Source organism: Atractosteus spatula, chromosome 6, assembly GCF_055471065.1.
Source record: "Atractosteus spatula isolate fAtrSpa1 chromosome 6, fAtrSpa1.hap1, whole genome shotgun sequence".
NCBI classification, from domain to species: Eukaryota; Metazoa; Chordata; class Actinopteri; order Semionotiformes; family Lepisosteidae; genus Atractosteus; species Atractosteus spatula.
This window is the reverse complement of record NC_142711.1, coordinates 5,909,714-5,928,324: the sequence shown is the minus strand read 5'-3', so window position 1 is coordinate 5,928,324 and position 18,611 is coordinate 5,909,714. Positions and strand designations below refer to the sequence as shown.

The 18,611-nt window shown below is 40.4% G+C and overlaps 1 protein-coding gene across 11 annotated transcripts in view; it reads right to left on the bottom strand.

The window, feature by feature from the left end:
• Nucleotides 1-18,611, bottom strand: part of LOC148831729 (sickle tail protein homolog) — a 279,568-nt gene that overhangs the window by 46,212 nt on the left and 214,745 nt on the right. For 7 of the 11 annotated variants that reach the window (XM_088918250.1, XM_088918248.1, XM_088918252.1 and 4 more), the window contains 4 exons: nucleotides 17,987-18,067; nucleotides 16,166-16,343; nucleotides 10,431-10,629; nucleotides 7,857-7,950 (listed from right to left, as the gene is read on the bottom strand). In XM_088918250.1, the coding sequence (XP_088774376.1) occupies nucleotides 7,857-7,950; nucleotides 10,431-10,629; nucleotides 16,166-16,343; nucleotides 17,987-18,067 (552 nt within the window). The remainder of the gene's footprint in view (nucleotides 1-7,856; nucleotides 7,951-10,430; nucleotides 10,630-16,165; nucleotides 16,344-17,986; nucleotides 18,068-18,611) is intronic. The other 4 variants (XM_088918249.1, XM_088918256.1, XM_088918257.1 and 1 more) reach the window with 1 other exon arrangement.

The following is an 18,611-nucleotide window of genomic DNA, read 5'->3' as shown; positions in this document are numbered from 1 at the left end:
TCTAAGGAATATTTCAGTTTCAATATCACTAGTGTTCTTTTTATTTTGGACTTGGCTGGTATATGTACAGTATATATAATAGGATACTGTCTGGAAAAACAGGGATGATTAAAAGATAATTTAATTTACTATCTATAAACTTGTTTTGCACAAACAGGTCGTAAACTAAAACAAACTGCTTTTTGGATATCACCATGTCGTTTCACGCTTGTACTGGATAACCAACTCATCAGATTTTTCATGTCCGATATAAACAGCTCATAACCACATAAGGGGTCTTGTTAAAACAAAGTACAATACAAAGGAGCTGTAATTTTCCCTTGTCAGTGGCTGCCCAGATCATTTTTTACACTGAAAGTAAAAAATCAGATTTTCATCTGCAAAGGCCCATCGCCTTACAATTAAAGAAGGAATGTGTAACAGATGACCCCTGGTCTTACTTTAAACACCTTGTAAAAATTTTCTGCACCATAAGAGCCTTTTATGAGATAAACGTGCCATGGCGTTCCAATCATCTGGTGCACATTAGTTCAAAAGGAGCCTGATCTCCCAAGATCTCTTTGGTCTGACCAGTAAAAATAAACTCAAACCAGCTTCCTTTGTACCTACAACAGCGCGTGACTCCCGAACACAATCACTTGTTACCTCACACTGTTATAAGCCATTTTAGACTTCTTACCATTTTCGACCCTTTTCAAACTGTGACACAGTGAAACGCGAATGACATTTCACAGGTATGCGGAGAGTGAAAGCTTGTTTGAACTTGAGTTCACAGTCAAGTACATTTTCTCACTTTTCAAGTGCACACACATTAACCCTCTCTCACCGAAGGAGTAGAGTCAAGACTGGTACACACCCTTGGGATTAATGTCCTATAACCACCCATGCTAGAGCCCCCAAAAAAACAATCTTCTCTAAGACAAACAAGAGGTACAGCTTAATAATACCCCCATTCCTGTCTATTGGAAGTAAAATGAAAATTTAAGGCATAAAAACATATAAATAAAATTGTTTTCTTAAATCACAATTGCTTCAGTTAAATTCGTAATGCATATAAAAGCAATAAAAAAATACAAAGAATAAGCCACATAACACTGTCCAGAAATACCATTTATGACTTGGGTCCCAAATACCCTGAAAGAGTAATTCCGTTATTAATTTTAGCTCAAATCAATCACATGTCTATGGAACCAAAGTAAATTTTTAGTAATGTGATGATTCCAATACCATTTCTCACTCAAATGTTTTCTCAGGACCAGTAAAAAGGATTAACTAAAACATTCCTGATGACCTCAATGTAGGTCAGCTCCCTAATACTCTGTTCCAGGATTGTCTTACTTCCTACTCTGACTTCTACTTCCTTCGCTCTCCTGCAGTTAAATCTGGTTATATATCCTATACTAACTACTCTAAAATCACACTAATTGCAAACAAGCATACGGCTGTTGAACTCCATGGAAGGACCTTCAGAAGGGTAAGCAAAATATTTGCCTCCTGTACAATCGTCCTCCCGTTTGCCCGTTACACAGAACCTTACAGGCTAACACTGACATGCCAAAGGAACGGAACCTCTTCAGTCCTGAACAGAGAAGGCTATGAGGAAACTTGATACAAGTATTCAAAATCCTAAAGGGCACTGACAACGCCAACCCATTGCACTTCTTCTGAATGAACGGTGAAACCTGAACCAGAGGGGACGCACAGGAACTACTGGGAGTGCATTTAAGTGCTTGAGAACATGAGGCACTTCATCACCCAACCGATGTGGGAGTATAGTTCAAGCTGCACAACCATGGTCTTGAAACTAACATCCTGGCTTCTTTCAAGAAACAGCAGGATAACATCATGAGATTAATTAGACACTATTAAACAGGCTTTATGGGCATAATGGCCTACTGTTGTTTGTAACTGTTCTTATGTTCAATAGATTCCTTCTTAAATTGGATTGCTCAGCAACAGGCTTAAAAAGTACGAAGGCTTCTGAAATTTTATAGTGGCTGCATGTTCAGTTTCAACGTATATTTCTGAGATCCTGCTGCAGGATGAATAGACCTCATTTTTTAAATGTTTCAGGAAGCTTCTTTGTAGGTCTTTAGGTTAATTTTACTCCCTCCACTTTGCAAAGTGCCCTTAAGCATAATGCTGACATTTCAGACTATTTTTTTTCCAGCAGTAAGTTCCTTTCCTATGTCCCTATAAGGGGCAAAAAAAACACATTAATTTTAATTCCAATCTGCAGAAGGCCAGAAATGCTGAACTAGGGAGAAGTCACAGTACCGAAGCCCTTGGCAATAATACAGCTTACAATCTGCCTGGAAACTCAATCTCCCCCATCTGAGACCAGTGCATTATCCCGCAGTCCTGGGGCCGAAAGTCATCCATTAGTGGCAAATCACCCTGATTAACATCATCACTGGATAGAGTCTTAGAACGCCCGAACAACAATCTCAAGACCACGACAACACCCTTAAATACTTCAGCTTCTCACAGTTAACAGTTAAACAGATAATATTCATATAAAGATTTAGATTCTATCAAATTGCAAACCATTACATACGGAAGAGGGCTATTTAATGTCTTTCCCCCCCAAAAAACACACAGAAACTCAACTATGGGTCATCCGGACTCATCCCTCATTCTATTCTTGTTTTAAAGCTCCAGATTGCTGAAACTGTCAGCAAGACAAGCAGCTTGGAGAGCACTACTGGACCGTTATGCAGCAACACTTTATGTTTCAAAAGGGTCCATTACATCCTTACTTACGAGAGCACCAAATATTTACCCTTTTAGATTTTGTATCGTTACCAAGCACTTTGCATAACAAAAAGAACACTTTCCCATTCTCTGCCCTCCTTCCTGAGAAGAACTGATGTTTCAACCCCACAGACAGTCTGTGTCTCACACATTTTATTCATGCCCACACGTTTGGGGAGCACTGATTCTGAGATCCTGAGTGTAAACGATTGCTTCTGTTTCTTCTAGCTCTGAGCTTTCAAGCCGTCTTGGTACGTGGTTAGGCCAACACCCGCTGGAGGAATTTCAGTTCTGTGCCAGGTTTAAATTGGTCCCAGCAAAGCCCTGTGCTGATCGCTCTCCGTAATGGCACAGGGCACAGGTACCATGTCACCCTTCATTGCCTCCACCAGTGCCTGCCCAACTGTAGAAGGTCATCTGCAGTGTCCAACTTAGCACACAATAAAATCACACAAGAATGACTGCATCGTTCAACGATTTTCATGAAAGATGTTGTCTGTGAATAATAACAATGAACAGGTGTGCTTTAAATGCTCTGCTGCCAAGAGGTTGCACAGAATTTCTGTAGGCTTTTATGAACTGTCTTACTGAAATATCTAAAGACATCTAAATGTCAACCAATCATACACTGCACAGACTGGTCCAGACACCCCCGACCCCCGACCCCAACCAAACAGGGCATCACACACACTGCAGACTGGACCAGACACGTCCCCCAGACCAACCGGGCATCACACACACTGCACAGACTGGACCAGACACGCCCCTAGACCAACAGGGCATCACACACACTGCACAGACTGGACCAGACACGCCCTCTGAACAACAGGGCATCACACATACTGCACAGACTGGACCAGACACGCCCCCAGACCAACAGGGCATCACACACACTGCAGACTGGACCAGACACGCCCCCTGACCAACAGGGCATCACACACACTGCAGACTGGACCAGACACGCCCTCTGAACAACAGGGCATCACACATACTGCACAGACTAGACCAGACACGCCCTCTGAACAACAAGGCATCACACATACTGCACAGACTGGACCAGACACGCCCCTAGACCAACAGGGCATCACACACACTGCACAGACTGGACCAGACACGCCCTCTGAACAACAGGGCATCACACATACTGCACAGACTAGACCAGACACGCCCTCTGAACAACAGGGCATCACACATACTGCACAGACTGGACCAGACACGCCCCCAGACCAACAGGGCATCACACACACTGCAGACTGGACCAGACACGCCCCCTGACCAACAGGGCATCACACACACTGCAGACTGGACCAGACACGCCCCCAGACCAACAGGGCATCACACACACTGCAGACTGGACCGGACTGGTAAAGCATAACTGTTACAGAAATGACCAGGATGGTATTCATGCCAATCATAATTATACAAACAAAAACACAACACAGAGATTCTTGTTCATACTGTTCCTGCATGAGCTGAGGGATCTCACCACCTCACAACAAAAGACTACTAAAAAAGTAATAAACTGCCATAAATAGATAAAAGCCAATTACTACAAATTGAATTAGGGCTGTTAAATCATGTTATCTCCATTCGCTTATCTATAAATACATCTCGTATTCTCTCTCTACACTGAGTCAAGACCACAACAAATGAGAATCGTTTCTTAAGTTAATACCTAACCCGGAGGGTGTCTCTTATTGTACAAGAGAAATCCCCTTAAATTATTAAACTCCATGAAATGGCACCTGTTACACAATTATAGCTACCATTCACAATTTGATTTTGATTCTGATCATTAAAGATTCTACCCATAAATAGCCATTATGCAGAAACAACATCTCTTTTTTTTCTGGACATTCAACATATCCTTAAATGATTTTGTCAGCTTCAGCAGCAACACCGGACATTGAAAGCTGCATTTATTGGCTGATGAAATGGGTTAACTCTATTTGCTGAAAGTAATAGCAAAGTGAAACTACTGAAGTTTAATGAAGCAATACATTCTTTGGAGAGGCTACTGTTAATTTCAATGGAACTTAAAGTGATATCAAAGTTAACAGTTATAAATTTTAGTGTTCTATTTTTTAATACTGGGAGTTCTATGCACACTATGGCATTTATACATAAGATATTGTGTTTCAGCAGATTCTTCACTATTCTCAGTTCATTTCATGACTGCGATTTACCATCTAAAAGCAACGGAAATTCAAAAAACTCCATCGAATGCCGCGCCTGCATTACTGAAGGTTAAATAAAAATGTCAAGGAAGCACAGTCCCGCTTCAGCTACATAATTTTCATGAATAATGGTTTTCATAAACAAATGTTGTGGCCTCAGGATACTATTAAGCTCCGTTAGTGTTTTTAAACACTTTAAAGGAAGAGTAATGTCTGGCAATACCTTTTCTTTCCATTTCAGTTTGACAGCTCTAGGGTATTTCGGAAGATATGTTTGGTCAGAAACATCTCATCTCAGCCAATGTTTTATCACAAAACAGCATACAAAAACGTCTTAACTGAAACTGTTTTATGTAATAAAAGACATACATCAAGAAGGATTTAAAGACAAATTTACAGTGTGTGAATGGCATACAATAGTATATGCTATATAGAACTATATACAGTACACAGTAAGTACGGAGAATGAAACTATGCTGGTACTTCTGTTACTGAACCTGGCCAAAACAAATGAACCTAACTTTTAAAAAGCCAAGAAATCTTTTAGTTAAAAATCGTTTGTGAAATGTGGTGAAGCAGGCATTGCTTAACAGTAATGGAACGATTTTGATCACAGAAAATCAAATGAAATGAATTCAGTCAGGCACAATGACAGATGGTAAACTACCAGAGCCTACTGCATATTCTGCGACAGTGGGGGAGGGGGGGCTTTGACCATGAAACAGCAGTGCAATCTGGTGTCCAGGTAAGAAAATCAGAGCAAGATGTTTAGCGCAGGTCCTCAAAGGATGGGTAAACAAACAGAAAAATGACGAATAAAACCCATGGTCAAGCACGGTCAGACACCTCTAAGATAATTCAGGGATTGAGAATCAGTTAACAGAGAGTCCACATAAGGGGTAAAAGGTGCTCAAACAGGGGTTATGTCATTAGTGGGGTACTGCATGGGTCTGTACTGGAACCACTGCTGTTTTACACGCTAATTTACATCCGTGATTCTGGTATAGTTAGGAAACCCGTCATAAGTGTAGATTATACTAAAAGCGGTTGGAGGATCAGCAAATAGCAGCAAATGGAATTTTAAAACAATACTATAAAATTCAAAACTGGGTTACTTATTAAAAATCTATAGGTATTTACAGTATGTTGCTGAATGTGAACATTAAATCACTAATAACTACCAAAATGTCTAAAGAGAGACCAAAGGCCCTCCTCTCCTCTGTAACCTTTCCTATACTCACGTTAGACTGCAAAATGAGTACAGCTAAGCGGGTATCACAACTCCACTTCTCAATTTTGATATTATTTGTTTTTTCTATTCAACATTATGCCCCTACTCTGATTTCAGAAGTGTATTGCAAACAAACATTCAATATTTAATAAAGTTCATTCTTAGTGGAAATAATACTGCTTGGATACTGTAGCAGTATTAGTAGTATAACTAGGCATTGACGACAGTACCTTGGAAAAAAAAAACATTTTTCAAAGCAGTATTACTCCTCCGGGTAACATTTTTGTCTTGCAAGTATCATTTTGGCAGCGATAAAGCCAAAGATGCAGGTTACTTACTTCATATGAATAACACGTACAAGATAAAGCTAACCAAAATTCCTTTTCTGACTGCACAAATCCATCTTTCTTAGTTTGATACAACTTGTTGGCAAAAATACAATGGCTTCTGGGAATAAAATAGAATCCGTGGCTAAAATCATCACAGTGTTACATTAATGATATTTCAAGTAAAAATCGCTGGTTATTCATTGCTTGGAGCAAGAGAGGAAATAGCGTTTCAGTTTTCATGGAGTATATCAGACTGGACACAACAACATCGCAGCACTTGAAAAGACCCCTGTACAGTCAAGCTTTGCCAGAGGGTTATCTTCAACTAATAATATTAAAAAACTTCATGAGTTTTACCCTGTGGTCTTATTAGGTATCTTGTATTACTGTAATACCCCAAGTCCACAGAGTGCTTTCTTTAGACTTCCAGGATTATGTTTTAACTCTAGAATGCAATAAAACCAACCCCCTGCGCAGAATATGATTTCTAGTAAAGATATTGAGTGATTATTGTTAATGTTAGAAGTGGTTGAACATATTTCCAAAAGTCCTTTAACGCAGCAGTAACCATTTCACAAACAACTGAGTTATTAAACTAAAAATGAGAAGCAGATCCAGTATTGCTTTTTACAAAGGGCTACTGAAAAAAGCTAAACAACCTTACCAACAGAACACGGTAACAAAGTAAAGAGCAATATTATTCAGATGAATAAAACAATCTTACAGATATACAATTAACTGCAAACTACTGAGATAAAACATTATTCTCCAATTAAAACCTAGATGCTCCATTTACAGTTTTTACAAAATTAATGTTAATACACATGCTTCTGGACATCCACATTTGCTACACTGCGTCTTTTAAACACACAGTATTATAAAAGGAGCTTAAAACTCCAACAACACATATTTCAAATTCCAGGACTGCGAGCTGGCAATAACACAGCAAGGTTATTTGAGTGAGTTCCAATTTCTAAAATCACTTGAGCACACAACAGAAAACTGCAGAAGAACACTTTACAATTAGCAGTTGCATTAATAAAGTGTTAGACACCTTGAACACAGTTACCGTAGACAAGTTTCTGCTTCCTGAAGGAATTTCAGAGACACCAGTTGTATGAGATGGAGACTCTCTGGCTGCTCAGGAATAATTAGCAGGAATCCAACAAGGAAGCTTCAGATTTTGATTCTAAACTAATGCCACAGACATGGATCAGAGACACTGGGATTAATGGTGGTAATAAACTCAAAGTCTTCAGAACATTTTTATACATGTGTACTCGGCAGATGGGAAATAAAAACAGAAGGGTCAAAAACTTAGTTTGGAATTACTTTCCCACACTGAAAAACTGTGCTTGTACTCACCCTCACATCTCCATTGGCAGGCCTGGTGCTGTGACTGAATGCATGGACAGGATCCTTGTGGTACACTTTTAGGCAGGAGTGAGCCGTAATATTCCTGGAATCAAGGACATCAATAACTACGGATGAGGACAGCAGGTTCATGTGAGCGATTCGCAAGGGCTTCTAGTTTGACAGTGAACTAATGAGGGCTCCAAACGTACGAGATAAATTTGAATAGATATTCCACCCCATTTGTCGACAAGCCCAAACTTTTACAACAGATCAAAGATCTCTTGTCTATCTGGTCTGTAGGTTTACTACTTTTCTTCAGTTTTCCACACCCATGAGGTCATCTGGCAGTAATTTGAATTCACCCTGTCAATACAGGAAAAGGACAGCAGGCACAAAGTACAGATTTCATGCTACAAAAGGTCCGGGGTGGGGTTGGGGGGGTGGGGGGCATGACTCTGTGAAAATTGTTGACATTTACCTTGCTGTGCGTGTTTACTTAGGGCAAGAAAGGCAAACAGAACAGGTTTCAAATAGACTGTGTTCACAGCTCCCTTACTTCACTCATCATAAACAACACATCAACTCCTGCACCAATGTTCAATTAAAGAGTCCAATGTTCGCCACAGTATAGTCAGATAGGAATGAAATACAAAAAAAAAACACTTATTCCACTGCAGCTTCAAATCCTGAGGTTTTTCTCTAAACCCCATGGGAAAAAAAAAGTCTCTATTAAGGATAAGTATTTTTCTAAAAACGCAATCCTTTCATTTCAAGTACTGCATCTGAAAAACTCATGGTTATCCCGTAGTCAGGGGTATGATTAAACATGTATGATCTCATATGATGCCAGGCTGTTAACTGTTAAGACATGCTTACCTTTAAGGGACTACTGCATGTGAAATCTTTCAGCCTTGAGTCACTTTGATAACACAAATGAATCACCGTGTTAGCAGCCGCAGCTGATCATGAGGTCGTTACAGTGTAAAGAATCCCAAACACCCAGTGGTGCTCGGTTTCCGAATCTGTCTGGCTGGGAGAAGAGTTCCTTCTCCCCGTGTGCAGTGCGCTTCTTTTCCTAAATCGACCAATCCCAGTTTTCAGGACTGTTAAAAAGCAGTGTGTAATGAAGGATAACAGGGTTGGCCTCATTCCCTCCAGTCAGGGCCCTTCTGTACAAGAACCGATGGGATGGCATATCTAGCCAGTTAGAACATGCAGCCCTCCATGAAAACCAAAAACCAAGCTCTCGGCAAAACATCAAACAGAGGCTGCCCTCCCACCTACTGTTACACACAACAGTGGGAGAATCACACCCGTCTGGAGACACTGAAAAGACCGGAAGCCAGGGGGAGAGTCCTGACAACAGAAATTTAATATGGCCCTTGTAAAGTAATGAGTAAAACACACACAGAAACACACAAACATCAAAGATTTTCCTGCGCCTGCAAAGCTATAAAGACAGTGCTGGCAATTACATACTGTATTACGGAGGTACTGAAAGAAGCCGGTCTGGGGAAAATCAGAGCCGTCTTTGATTCTACCGACTGCTGAACTAAATGTTAAAAGCAGGGATGTTCACAACTTCAAATTCTACTCAATTTTTAACATAAAAAAATACAGAAAATATACCATAGTATGCCATTTCTGTATTATTCATATGTTTTCATTTCCTGTTAAATCCTTGCTAAGAAAAGCAAATGTGTTTTGCCATTTTCTTTTTACAGATGTGACGACAAATGCATTAGGAAATGTATCATCTGCTGTTTCTTGGGTCTTCATTTTTCATATTGCATTTATATTATTCTTTGTCAGTGTACAGTATGTAAAGACAACTTATCTAGCTAAAACTAAAATCAGGTAAAGGACAGCTTTTTAGTTTGCTTTGTGTACTGGCAAGCACTTTAACTGCCTGGCCATGGTCAGCTATTTGCCTAAAGAGAAAGATAAGCTCCAAAATGACAAAATTGTAACTTGACTGCGGAGTGGAGCAGCCTTTTTTTATCCCACTATTTCACAACTTCTACAAATCCAAAAAAAATCCCACTAAAGAACAGTCATAAATGTGTTCAGAAAAAAAACTTTGATGAAGGAGACAATCCCCAATTGCTGACCCTGTATTTTTATGGACCAAACACCCCTCTAACACTGCCCTTGACACAGCCTCTTGAAGTCCTACACATGGGGGCTTCTATCTCATGCCAACTAGTTTAACACCTACCTCTAAACTGTGTTTGTGTGGGTTTGCCCTGCAATGGACTGGCACCCCATCTATGGTATAACCCAACTTTGCACCCTATACTTCCACGACAGGAGAAAGAACAAGCAGTTTCTGACAAACGACAAAACAGCAGTGGTACAAACGCATATATCCAGTCATAATCCGGCCTAAAACAATACTATTCTTCCTCTTTTAAGTCTTGACTCACCCAGCTTCTAACTGTTACTGTGTCAGAGGACTTAAAAGTAAGAAATACGGTGTCTGTAAATGACACACCAGAAGGTAATGTGAGGAATATAATGACTGATCTTGTTTAGAGGTTTTCTAACTATCAATCTTTACCAAAAAAAATCAAATTTACCTACCTTACATCAGAAAGCTCGTAATACATGTTCCGCATATCATCCTTAATGTACACCGCAACATTAGGAGACTCCAGCATCTTCATGGTGAGTTGCTGAGGGAAGGCACTTACAAACAGAGCACGGATTGTGTCCGCACTTGTTATTTCATTTGGCATTCTTATCTGTTTGGTTTCATCTCCATACTGAAGATACAGCACACCTGCAAAGCAAGACCAGACACACCACACAAAATCAATCATGGATTTATCACTAATATCCTGTTGTATCAAACAGAATGGAAAACAAGCATGGCAGCGCACACCACAAAAGGCACGACGTAATTCTGCATGTTGAAGTTGACATTCCTTTAGAAGTTAACAACAAAATCTGCTTAGGGAAAAACATGAAAGTGTGTAGAAATCTTCTATACATACATACTGTTCAATTCACCAACAAAAAGGCACTGCAGAGAAAACAACCATAAGAAAGAATTAGGCAGTGCTCCAGAAGATGCAAGCCTTCTGTGGAAATGTGCACATGCAGATACATAAACACATGCTCTCCAGGCAAAGAAACTACATTTCACATGGATGTCATTTCTTCATCAACAACAGACAAGAAACAGAACAAAACAGTAAGGTTATCTTTCAAGGGTTACCCATAATACTTTAATGTCACTGGGGTGGCACGATGGCATAGTGATCAGAATTGCTGCCTTGCAGCACTGGAGCCCTGGGTTCAATTCCAGACCTGGGGTGTTATCTGTGTGGAGTTTGCATGTTCTCCCTGCGTTTGCATGGATTTCCTCCGAGTGCACCAGGTTTTCTCCCACAGCCCGAGGACATACTGCTATGTTAGCTGGCTTCTGGGAAAACTGGCTCTGGTTTGAGCGTGTGTGTCAGTGTTTGTGTCCGTCTGCCCTGTGAAGGACTGATGTTCCATCCTGAGTGTCTCCTGCATAGTGCCTACTACTGGCCGAGACAGGCTCTGGCTCTCCCATGATCCCAAGTGGAAGAAGCAGTTAGAAAATGGATGGCTTTAATATTACTAAGCCCTTACAAGCAGTTCTGTTAATGTTGCATTTCAAATCAAATGTCACCAGAGTTTTTTTACGGGGGTGAGGTCAGACTGTATCGATGGCATCTCTGCTCTGTGCAGCAGTGACCGTACTGCATCACTGGCCTATAAAGTATCTGAATCTGTCCGTGGGAATCTGTCTCAGGAGCTCCTGATCAAGCTGGCCTGAACTACATGTCAAGAACACTCTCTGAAGATTACTGATGCACAACAGGTGCTTGACAGGACTAATTAACTGAATCTAGCCAACGTACAGGTCAGTTCAAAAGTGGAGGGGTTCCCAAACCAAGATCTGATCCTTGAGTACGTCTTCAAGCATAGATTCCTCTTTCATGTAGGCACCTCAGAACAGCAGCGGCACTAATCCTACATTTTACTAGTCCTCATGTCCTGGGAGTGTTTGTGCATTTCTGGCAAAACGTTGCTCTGGTGAGACAATTCTTGGATTCCAGGACTCTTAGATATCTACTGTGTGCCAGCACCATCTAAAATGCTTTAGCGGTTGCTCTGTGCACACTGCAGAGTCTGCCAGCAGATGTGCAAGGATTTTAATCCTCTTCTGACATTCAAACTGTAGCATCACAATGAAACAACTAAGCATTGGATGGCTTCCCTGTTTTCACACCTCACATGTTTCAAAGAGAAAAGTTAAGCTCAATCAAGTCTTCATTTCAGAAAGTACTTTTGCCTAATTAGACACCGACTCCTTTACCCACACTCAACACATATTTCAACAACAGGCTGCGTGACTTGATGTGTAGTGTCTGGTGCTAGAGAGGACATACACACACTCTGGCAGCGCTTGAATTAAAAATAAAAAGTTCAGTTGCTTAATGCGTCTTACACCTAAAGCATTTTCATTGAAATTTAATGTGAAATGTAATAAGCAGGGATTGTATTATCGAACTGCTAGAATAACAGGATGAATGAAAATGGACTTTTGATGGCACTACAATGTTTTCAGTAAATATCTGGCTCACTTCTGCAAATTTAAAATCTGCCAATATTTCAAGAAAAAAAAGATGTTTTATTTGTGGCAAAACAGTGCGCTCATCAACATGTGATAGGAAAATCAATGAGAAATATAGGAATTATTACAATTCAGTAATAAATCACCTTCTGTCTCCATCTACTGCCTGAAACCTTGAAGATCTTATCGATACTGTACATTGTCTCACTGAGGTTAAATAAATGCAGTTACTAACTTGTTTGCTGGATATGTGTGATACAGGCAAAGTAATTTTTTCAAATGTCCACCATATTTACAAAAAAGAACATTGCTTTATAATCATGGCATTGATAAATATAACTGATAATTATTACAATAAAAGGTAGATCATGCTCCTAAAGTAATGTGAGAATAAATTGTGCAATAGAATGTCAAATGCAGGAAAAGCAAAAAAGACAATACTTAGCTGAATAATAAGTAATTAGCTGAATAATAAACGGGGTAGACTATTCTGTTTTTTAGACAATGTTAAATCTGAGAAAAGTGAAACAAAAAGGTATTTTAAAGGACTGGCAATGTTTATCTCCTTGTGAAGCAACAAGGCTACTGGTTTGTGCAATTCAGTCAAATGAAATCTATAGAGGGTGGAGTAGGCCTGCCAGTACACATTTCAATATATTAGCAAAGAGGGAAAGGAAAATGCTAATTAAGGATTAAGAAATAAAACACTGTAATAGATATACTGTACAATAACATGAGACCTAGAAAACACAGGTTGAAAAAGGTGTATAACTCAGCTTTGGCCTTTATAATAGATCAGCAATCCATCTTAAAGGCAAACTATAAAAATTGTTTCTAAGCAATTAGCCAATGAAACACAAATCTACGAACGCAATCCGTAAACCACAATAAGAAACACAAAGTACAACAAGAGCATCAAAGCTGAGGCACTGTATCGGCAGGTCAAAATTTCACTTGCGTCCGGAAACTGAAACCTCAATTTCACCTATTGTTTGTCCACTTGGCTCAGACGAAAGAAAGCGTACCTAGAGGAGACACTAGTCTATTACTGTAATGTCACGACTTTAGGATTGATGATGAAATTCAGTTATTTTCTCAGTTACAGTCTTTTATCATTAGTATTAGTTACAGTAATTCTAGCTCGAAGACGAATAGGAATAATTTCAGAGTACAATTATGAGATTCATTTTTCTGTTTCAATAAAGCACAATCTTTTGGATTCTCTCTCTACCTATACTTGAATCCATCTCTTCTGTCCATTTTCTACGCACCTCATCCGATTCATGGTTGTAAGGAAACCAGAGCCTATCCCGGCAAGCAATGGGCGCTAGCTCCATGCTTTTTTAAATAATTAAAACAAATTACCCCTCCTTTATCAACATAAAGCCTTTCAAGTCACTTTTGTGGTTTCAGTCAGCAGTTTGTGATGATAGTTCATCAGCTAAGTTCTCCTCATTGTTAGGAAAATGGAGGATATATGAACTGCAACGTAAGCAGTCAACTGCCAGTCCACACTGAGGAGCTGGAGTGATTTTATTCCTGTGGCCTTCTTAACTGTGGGGTTGTAAAAGCTACCAGATGTTACTGAAATACTATACGCCATACTCAAGCCTACTTCAGAAAGAAAGCATTTTTTTAATTATAACTATTACAATTTAAGGCACACAGAAGTCAATTCAGTTTTCATGTAATGAATTATTGCACCTATGGGCTCCTAAATGAATTAATCTCATTGCTGACGCTCAGCCACGGTGTTCAGTAGCAACCAATCTATGAGTAAGGACGAAACCAAACAATTCACTTTGCCTTTTACTTTCACAACAGCATTATATCTTAAGATTACCTTTTTGTTCTCCAATTTAATCACAATTCATTATTTTCAAACCACATTTTATAATCTGAAACATCTGTGTTCAAACTGAGTTCCTATTTCCAAAATCCATATTTTCCAAATGTAATCTAGAAAACTTCAAAGCTCTGATGATGCTAAAATATTTATGTGTTGATATATACAAAATTTTTGAGTGTCCCTTTCTCAGAACATTAGAAATGGATAAAATATTAATTTCTCCATGCTCCACCCAACAGCTGGCATTGTGCAGTTAGTCTCTGAATTGGAATGATCACTCTGTGTGGTCTAAAAGAAGTAACTGAGGTTTAACATGTCTACAACTGAAAGAAATAAAAAAAATAGACCAGCAACTTACAAAAGTACTGCAGACAAATCCCAAGATCTCAAGGTCACATTTATCACTTTTCACTTTCCCCCAGGTTCCACAGCTTGAAGAAAGCTGGTCACCGTCACAGCCCTGTAGCTTGATGTCTGAAGGAATCCTAATAACCGTGCCCAGCTAGAGTCCACATCCACCTCCCAACACAGTGCCTCCCTCTTCCAGCTCTTTCAACAGGCCTGTCTGAGCCGGCTGTCAGCAGAAACTCATTTTTAAGAGTTAGAGGAAAGCCAGCCCATGGTTCTCAAAACATATATTTAGCTGCTTAGAAATACGGTCACTGGTTCTGCATCTTTTACCATAAAGACAGTTGGCAAGGCAATCTTTTGAGAAAAAAGCATACTAGTGGTTTTGTCATTTTAGAAGAAAAAACATTCTGGATAAAAAAACTGGCCATATTTAAAGTTAAAAGTAAGGAGGGCTACAGAACGGCGATGCAAACAAAAGTCTTCACCACAGGCTTGAATTTAACCACTTATAATAAATATTCAACAGAGAAAGTAACTGGCGTTAATACTGAATGTGTTGGCCTCTCCCAATTACAGAGGAGTGTTTCTCACATGATAATTTAAAATGTAGTAGTTCAGGTGGGTAGCTGCGTCAGCATGGGTAGGCTGCAAAGGAACAAGTAATAGGTTTATTCCCTGCTGAAAAAAAGAAGAAAGAAAACACAACGTTTCAGCCGTGGAGCCTTCTTCAGGTGTGAAGAAGGCCTGAAGAAGAACACCTGAAGAAGAAACGTTGTGTTTTCTTTCTTCTTTTTTTCCACATGGAATAAACCTATTACTTGATCATTTAAAATGTTTGCTGTAACTTGAAAGTTTAAAGCTATTGGAGTGTTTGTGCTTATTACAAGAGCAAACTTCATCTGATTCTGACTAAATAAAAGGAAGGCGGACTTAGGTGTAGATGGAAAGCCAAGAAGACAGGCTTCTGTTATTTATAAAAGCACTGCACATAAAGAATATAGGAGGAGCTGGATGGGAGACCTCCTGGGAAAGCTAAGGCTGCTGCTGGAAGAGGTGTTAGTGGGGCCAGTAGGGGGTGCTCACCCTACGGTCTTTGTGAGTCCTAATGCCCCAGTATAGTGACACTATGCTGTAAAAAGGCGCCGTCCTTCAGATGAGACGTAAAACCGAGGTCCTGACTTTCTGTGGTCATTAAAAATCCCAGGGTGTTTCTCAAAAAGAGTAGGGGTGTTACGCCAGTGTTCTGGCCAGATTTCCCCCTGGCCTTTACTAATCATGGCCTCCTGATAATCCCCATCTCTGAACTGGCCTCATCATTTTGTTCTCCTCCCCACTGAGAGCTGGTGTGTGGGGAGCGGAGTAGCGCATCATGCAGGTGGGGCTGCACACTGGGGGTGGTGGTGGAGGGGAGTCCCCATGACCTGGAAAGCGCTCTGAGTGGAGTGTCCAGAACGGCGCTGTGTCAGTAGGAAACACTGATGATTAAAGCGGAGTCTCGGGCCCTCGTACCTAGCGACCTGTCCTTGGTCTGGTTGGTGGAGCGCACCACTGGGAGGCTGGCCCTGGAGCGGCTGCCCCTGGTGAAGGCTGCCGGAGCCTCTCCCTCGGACATGACTTCCCCGGACTCCGCCGTGGCCCCGGAGAGGTGCTCTGCCTGCTCCCCGGCGGCGTGCTTCGGGCTCCTGCTCTGGAAAACAAGACCGGGAGCCACGCTGTAAACCTCCAGACACACGCGCCCACCTATGGACGCCATCTCTCAACCTGGCTGTTAAGACACTCTTCCCCTCAGCAGAGAGGGACCTCATTCTCAATGGCCCGGGCTTGCTCCTTGATTCAGGAGAAGACATCCATTGAAATGATTTCAGTTTCAATGGATATAGAAAGGGACTCTGTAAAGCCAGTCTGTGATTTTTTTAAAAAGTAACCTTTGGTCAGAACGAGCTGAGCAATGAAGATTAATGTATTTGTTTCTTCAATGCTTTATTGTAGAGGCTAGCTTGATCCTCACTTACATGTACAGTCAATGGACACTTGAATTAATGAGACAGGAACCGCATTCAATCACTCCACAGAGGTGGCATTAGATCAATCCATTCAAAACCTACTACACCACCAGTACTGTGGTTTATTAACCCTGCACGATGCGAGCTAGAAGGTGCACACTCCCCAGTTCTTTAGTTTTTGTAAAGAGCACAACGTGCTTGCAAAGACAAACTAAACCACTCAAATAAAAAGTTAACATCCAGGTTAAACAGTGATTAGGTCTGCATTCCACACTCTTTCCAAACAGTACGTTGGATCCTCTCCTAAACAGAGCAATCTGCACATAGGTGCTAGATGAAGGTTAAGCTGCAGAGCAGAAATCACTAACCAGAAGAGAAGTGTCTACGTCGTCTACAAGATTAAAATAATTGAATAATGAAACTGAATCAGTTAATGAATAAAAAACCTGCGCAATATGTACAGTCTTAATCCTAACATCTATGAAATTACTTTTATTTTCGATGTACTCATCACACTTTAGCACACGCATCTGATTAGAGCACTTCTGAAGGAGAGGAAACTCTGAGCCAGATTGAACACAACCAGTCATCACTGCGCTCATGCTGGTGTTTAAAACCAGCGTCATGCACCAATCCAAACAGCACACAACGCTGGAAACCCACAGCCACGGCAAGCGGTCAAAGTTATTTTTTTCTTTCTTGACAATTAAAAAAACATTTAATTTTAATGGGGATGCAGAGGACCAGCAGTACTTATTTAAACATAATTTCTGACATGTTTCTGACTGTACGTCATAAGATGAAGTAAAACTGTAAGACACTTCACAGTATGCAATCCTAAGTCATTATGGAAATTTTATTTAATATGTACAGCAAGGGAATGCCTAATTGGATGGCAACTAATCAAACTGAAACTTCTGTTAATTTGGTTTATTGATTCATTGGCAGTCATTGTCCTCTGAACTGCTTCCAAATCCCTCGAATGCTTTTCCTTAGTCCATGGTCTCATAAAATGTCAAAGCGAGTGACCATTAAATCCTGTAACATGAACCATCCTGCACTGTTTAAATTGTAGCCAAAAGGTCACTTAACAGAAAGTCCTTTATGAGAGACACTAAATTCGGATATGCTCCGGCTAAAAAGCTCACTGTCTGCTAAAACAAATGACTTCACAAACCCCTCCATGTCAGCCTGTTGATGGCATGCACGGCTGTGAAGCTGCAAAGTGCACAGTGGGAAAGCAAACGGGTTAGTTGATATGCAAAGCGCAGAATAAAGAGCACACTCAACTCGGAAAGGATGCAGATAAGATAAATAGCATACTAACTCTCTGGGATGACTCGATTTTCAGCAAGTACCTTTGAATGTCAAGTTCAGAGTGAAGGGAGGCCAACATGCACTGTTTGGCCTAATGGACAGTGAAGGAAATAAAGGAAGGAAAAGATCAGCAAAAATACAAGATGGCAAACCTAAAACTTCAAGATCTAAAAGGCTGGGCCACACTGATGATTAAACAAAGGCTGATTTGACTTCAAATATAGCAGAAATTAGATCATTTTTCTGTTCATGCTGCAACCCACATGTCCGGAAAAGTTATATGAATACTTCCCCCCCCCCCCCCCCCATACTCATTCAGTTTTTGAGAAACTCACCTGTACTTTGAAGACAATAAACAAACTGTTTCCTTGAGGCTATGCTTTCAGATTCTATAAGAACCAGGTTTACAGAACATTCTTTTTACAGAGGACCTGTCTTTACCTTTACCCCTGTCACTTGGGAAAGCACAAATACTCCTCTGGGGGTGGTAAGTATATTTTAAAATTACTGTTGGGCAAAACCCAACCAGGAACCGTATTACATAAAAGACTGGAATTTTCAACAAATTAGTTCTACATTTACTGATGTTTTTAAGGACAGAACATGATGCAGAAAACAAAGTCCTTTGTTTATTG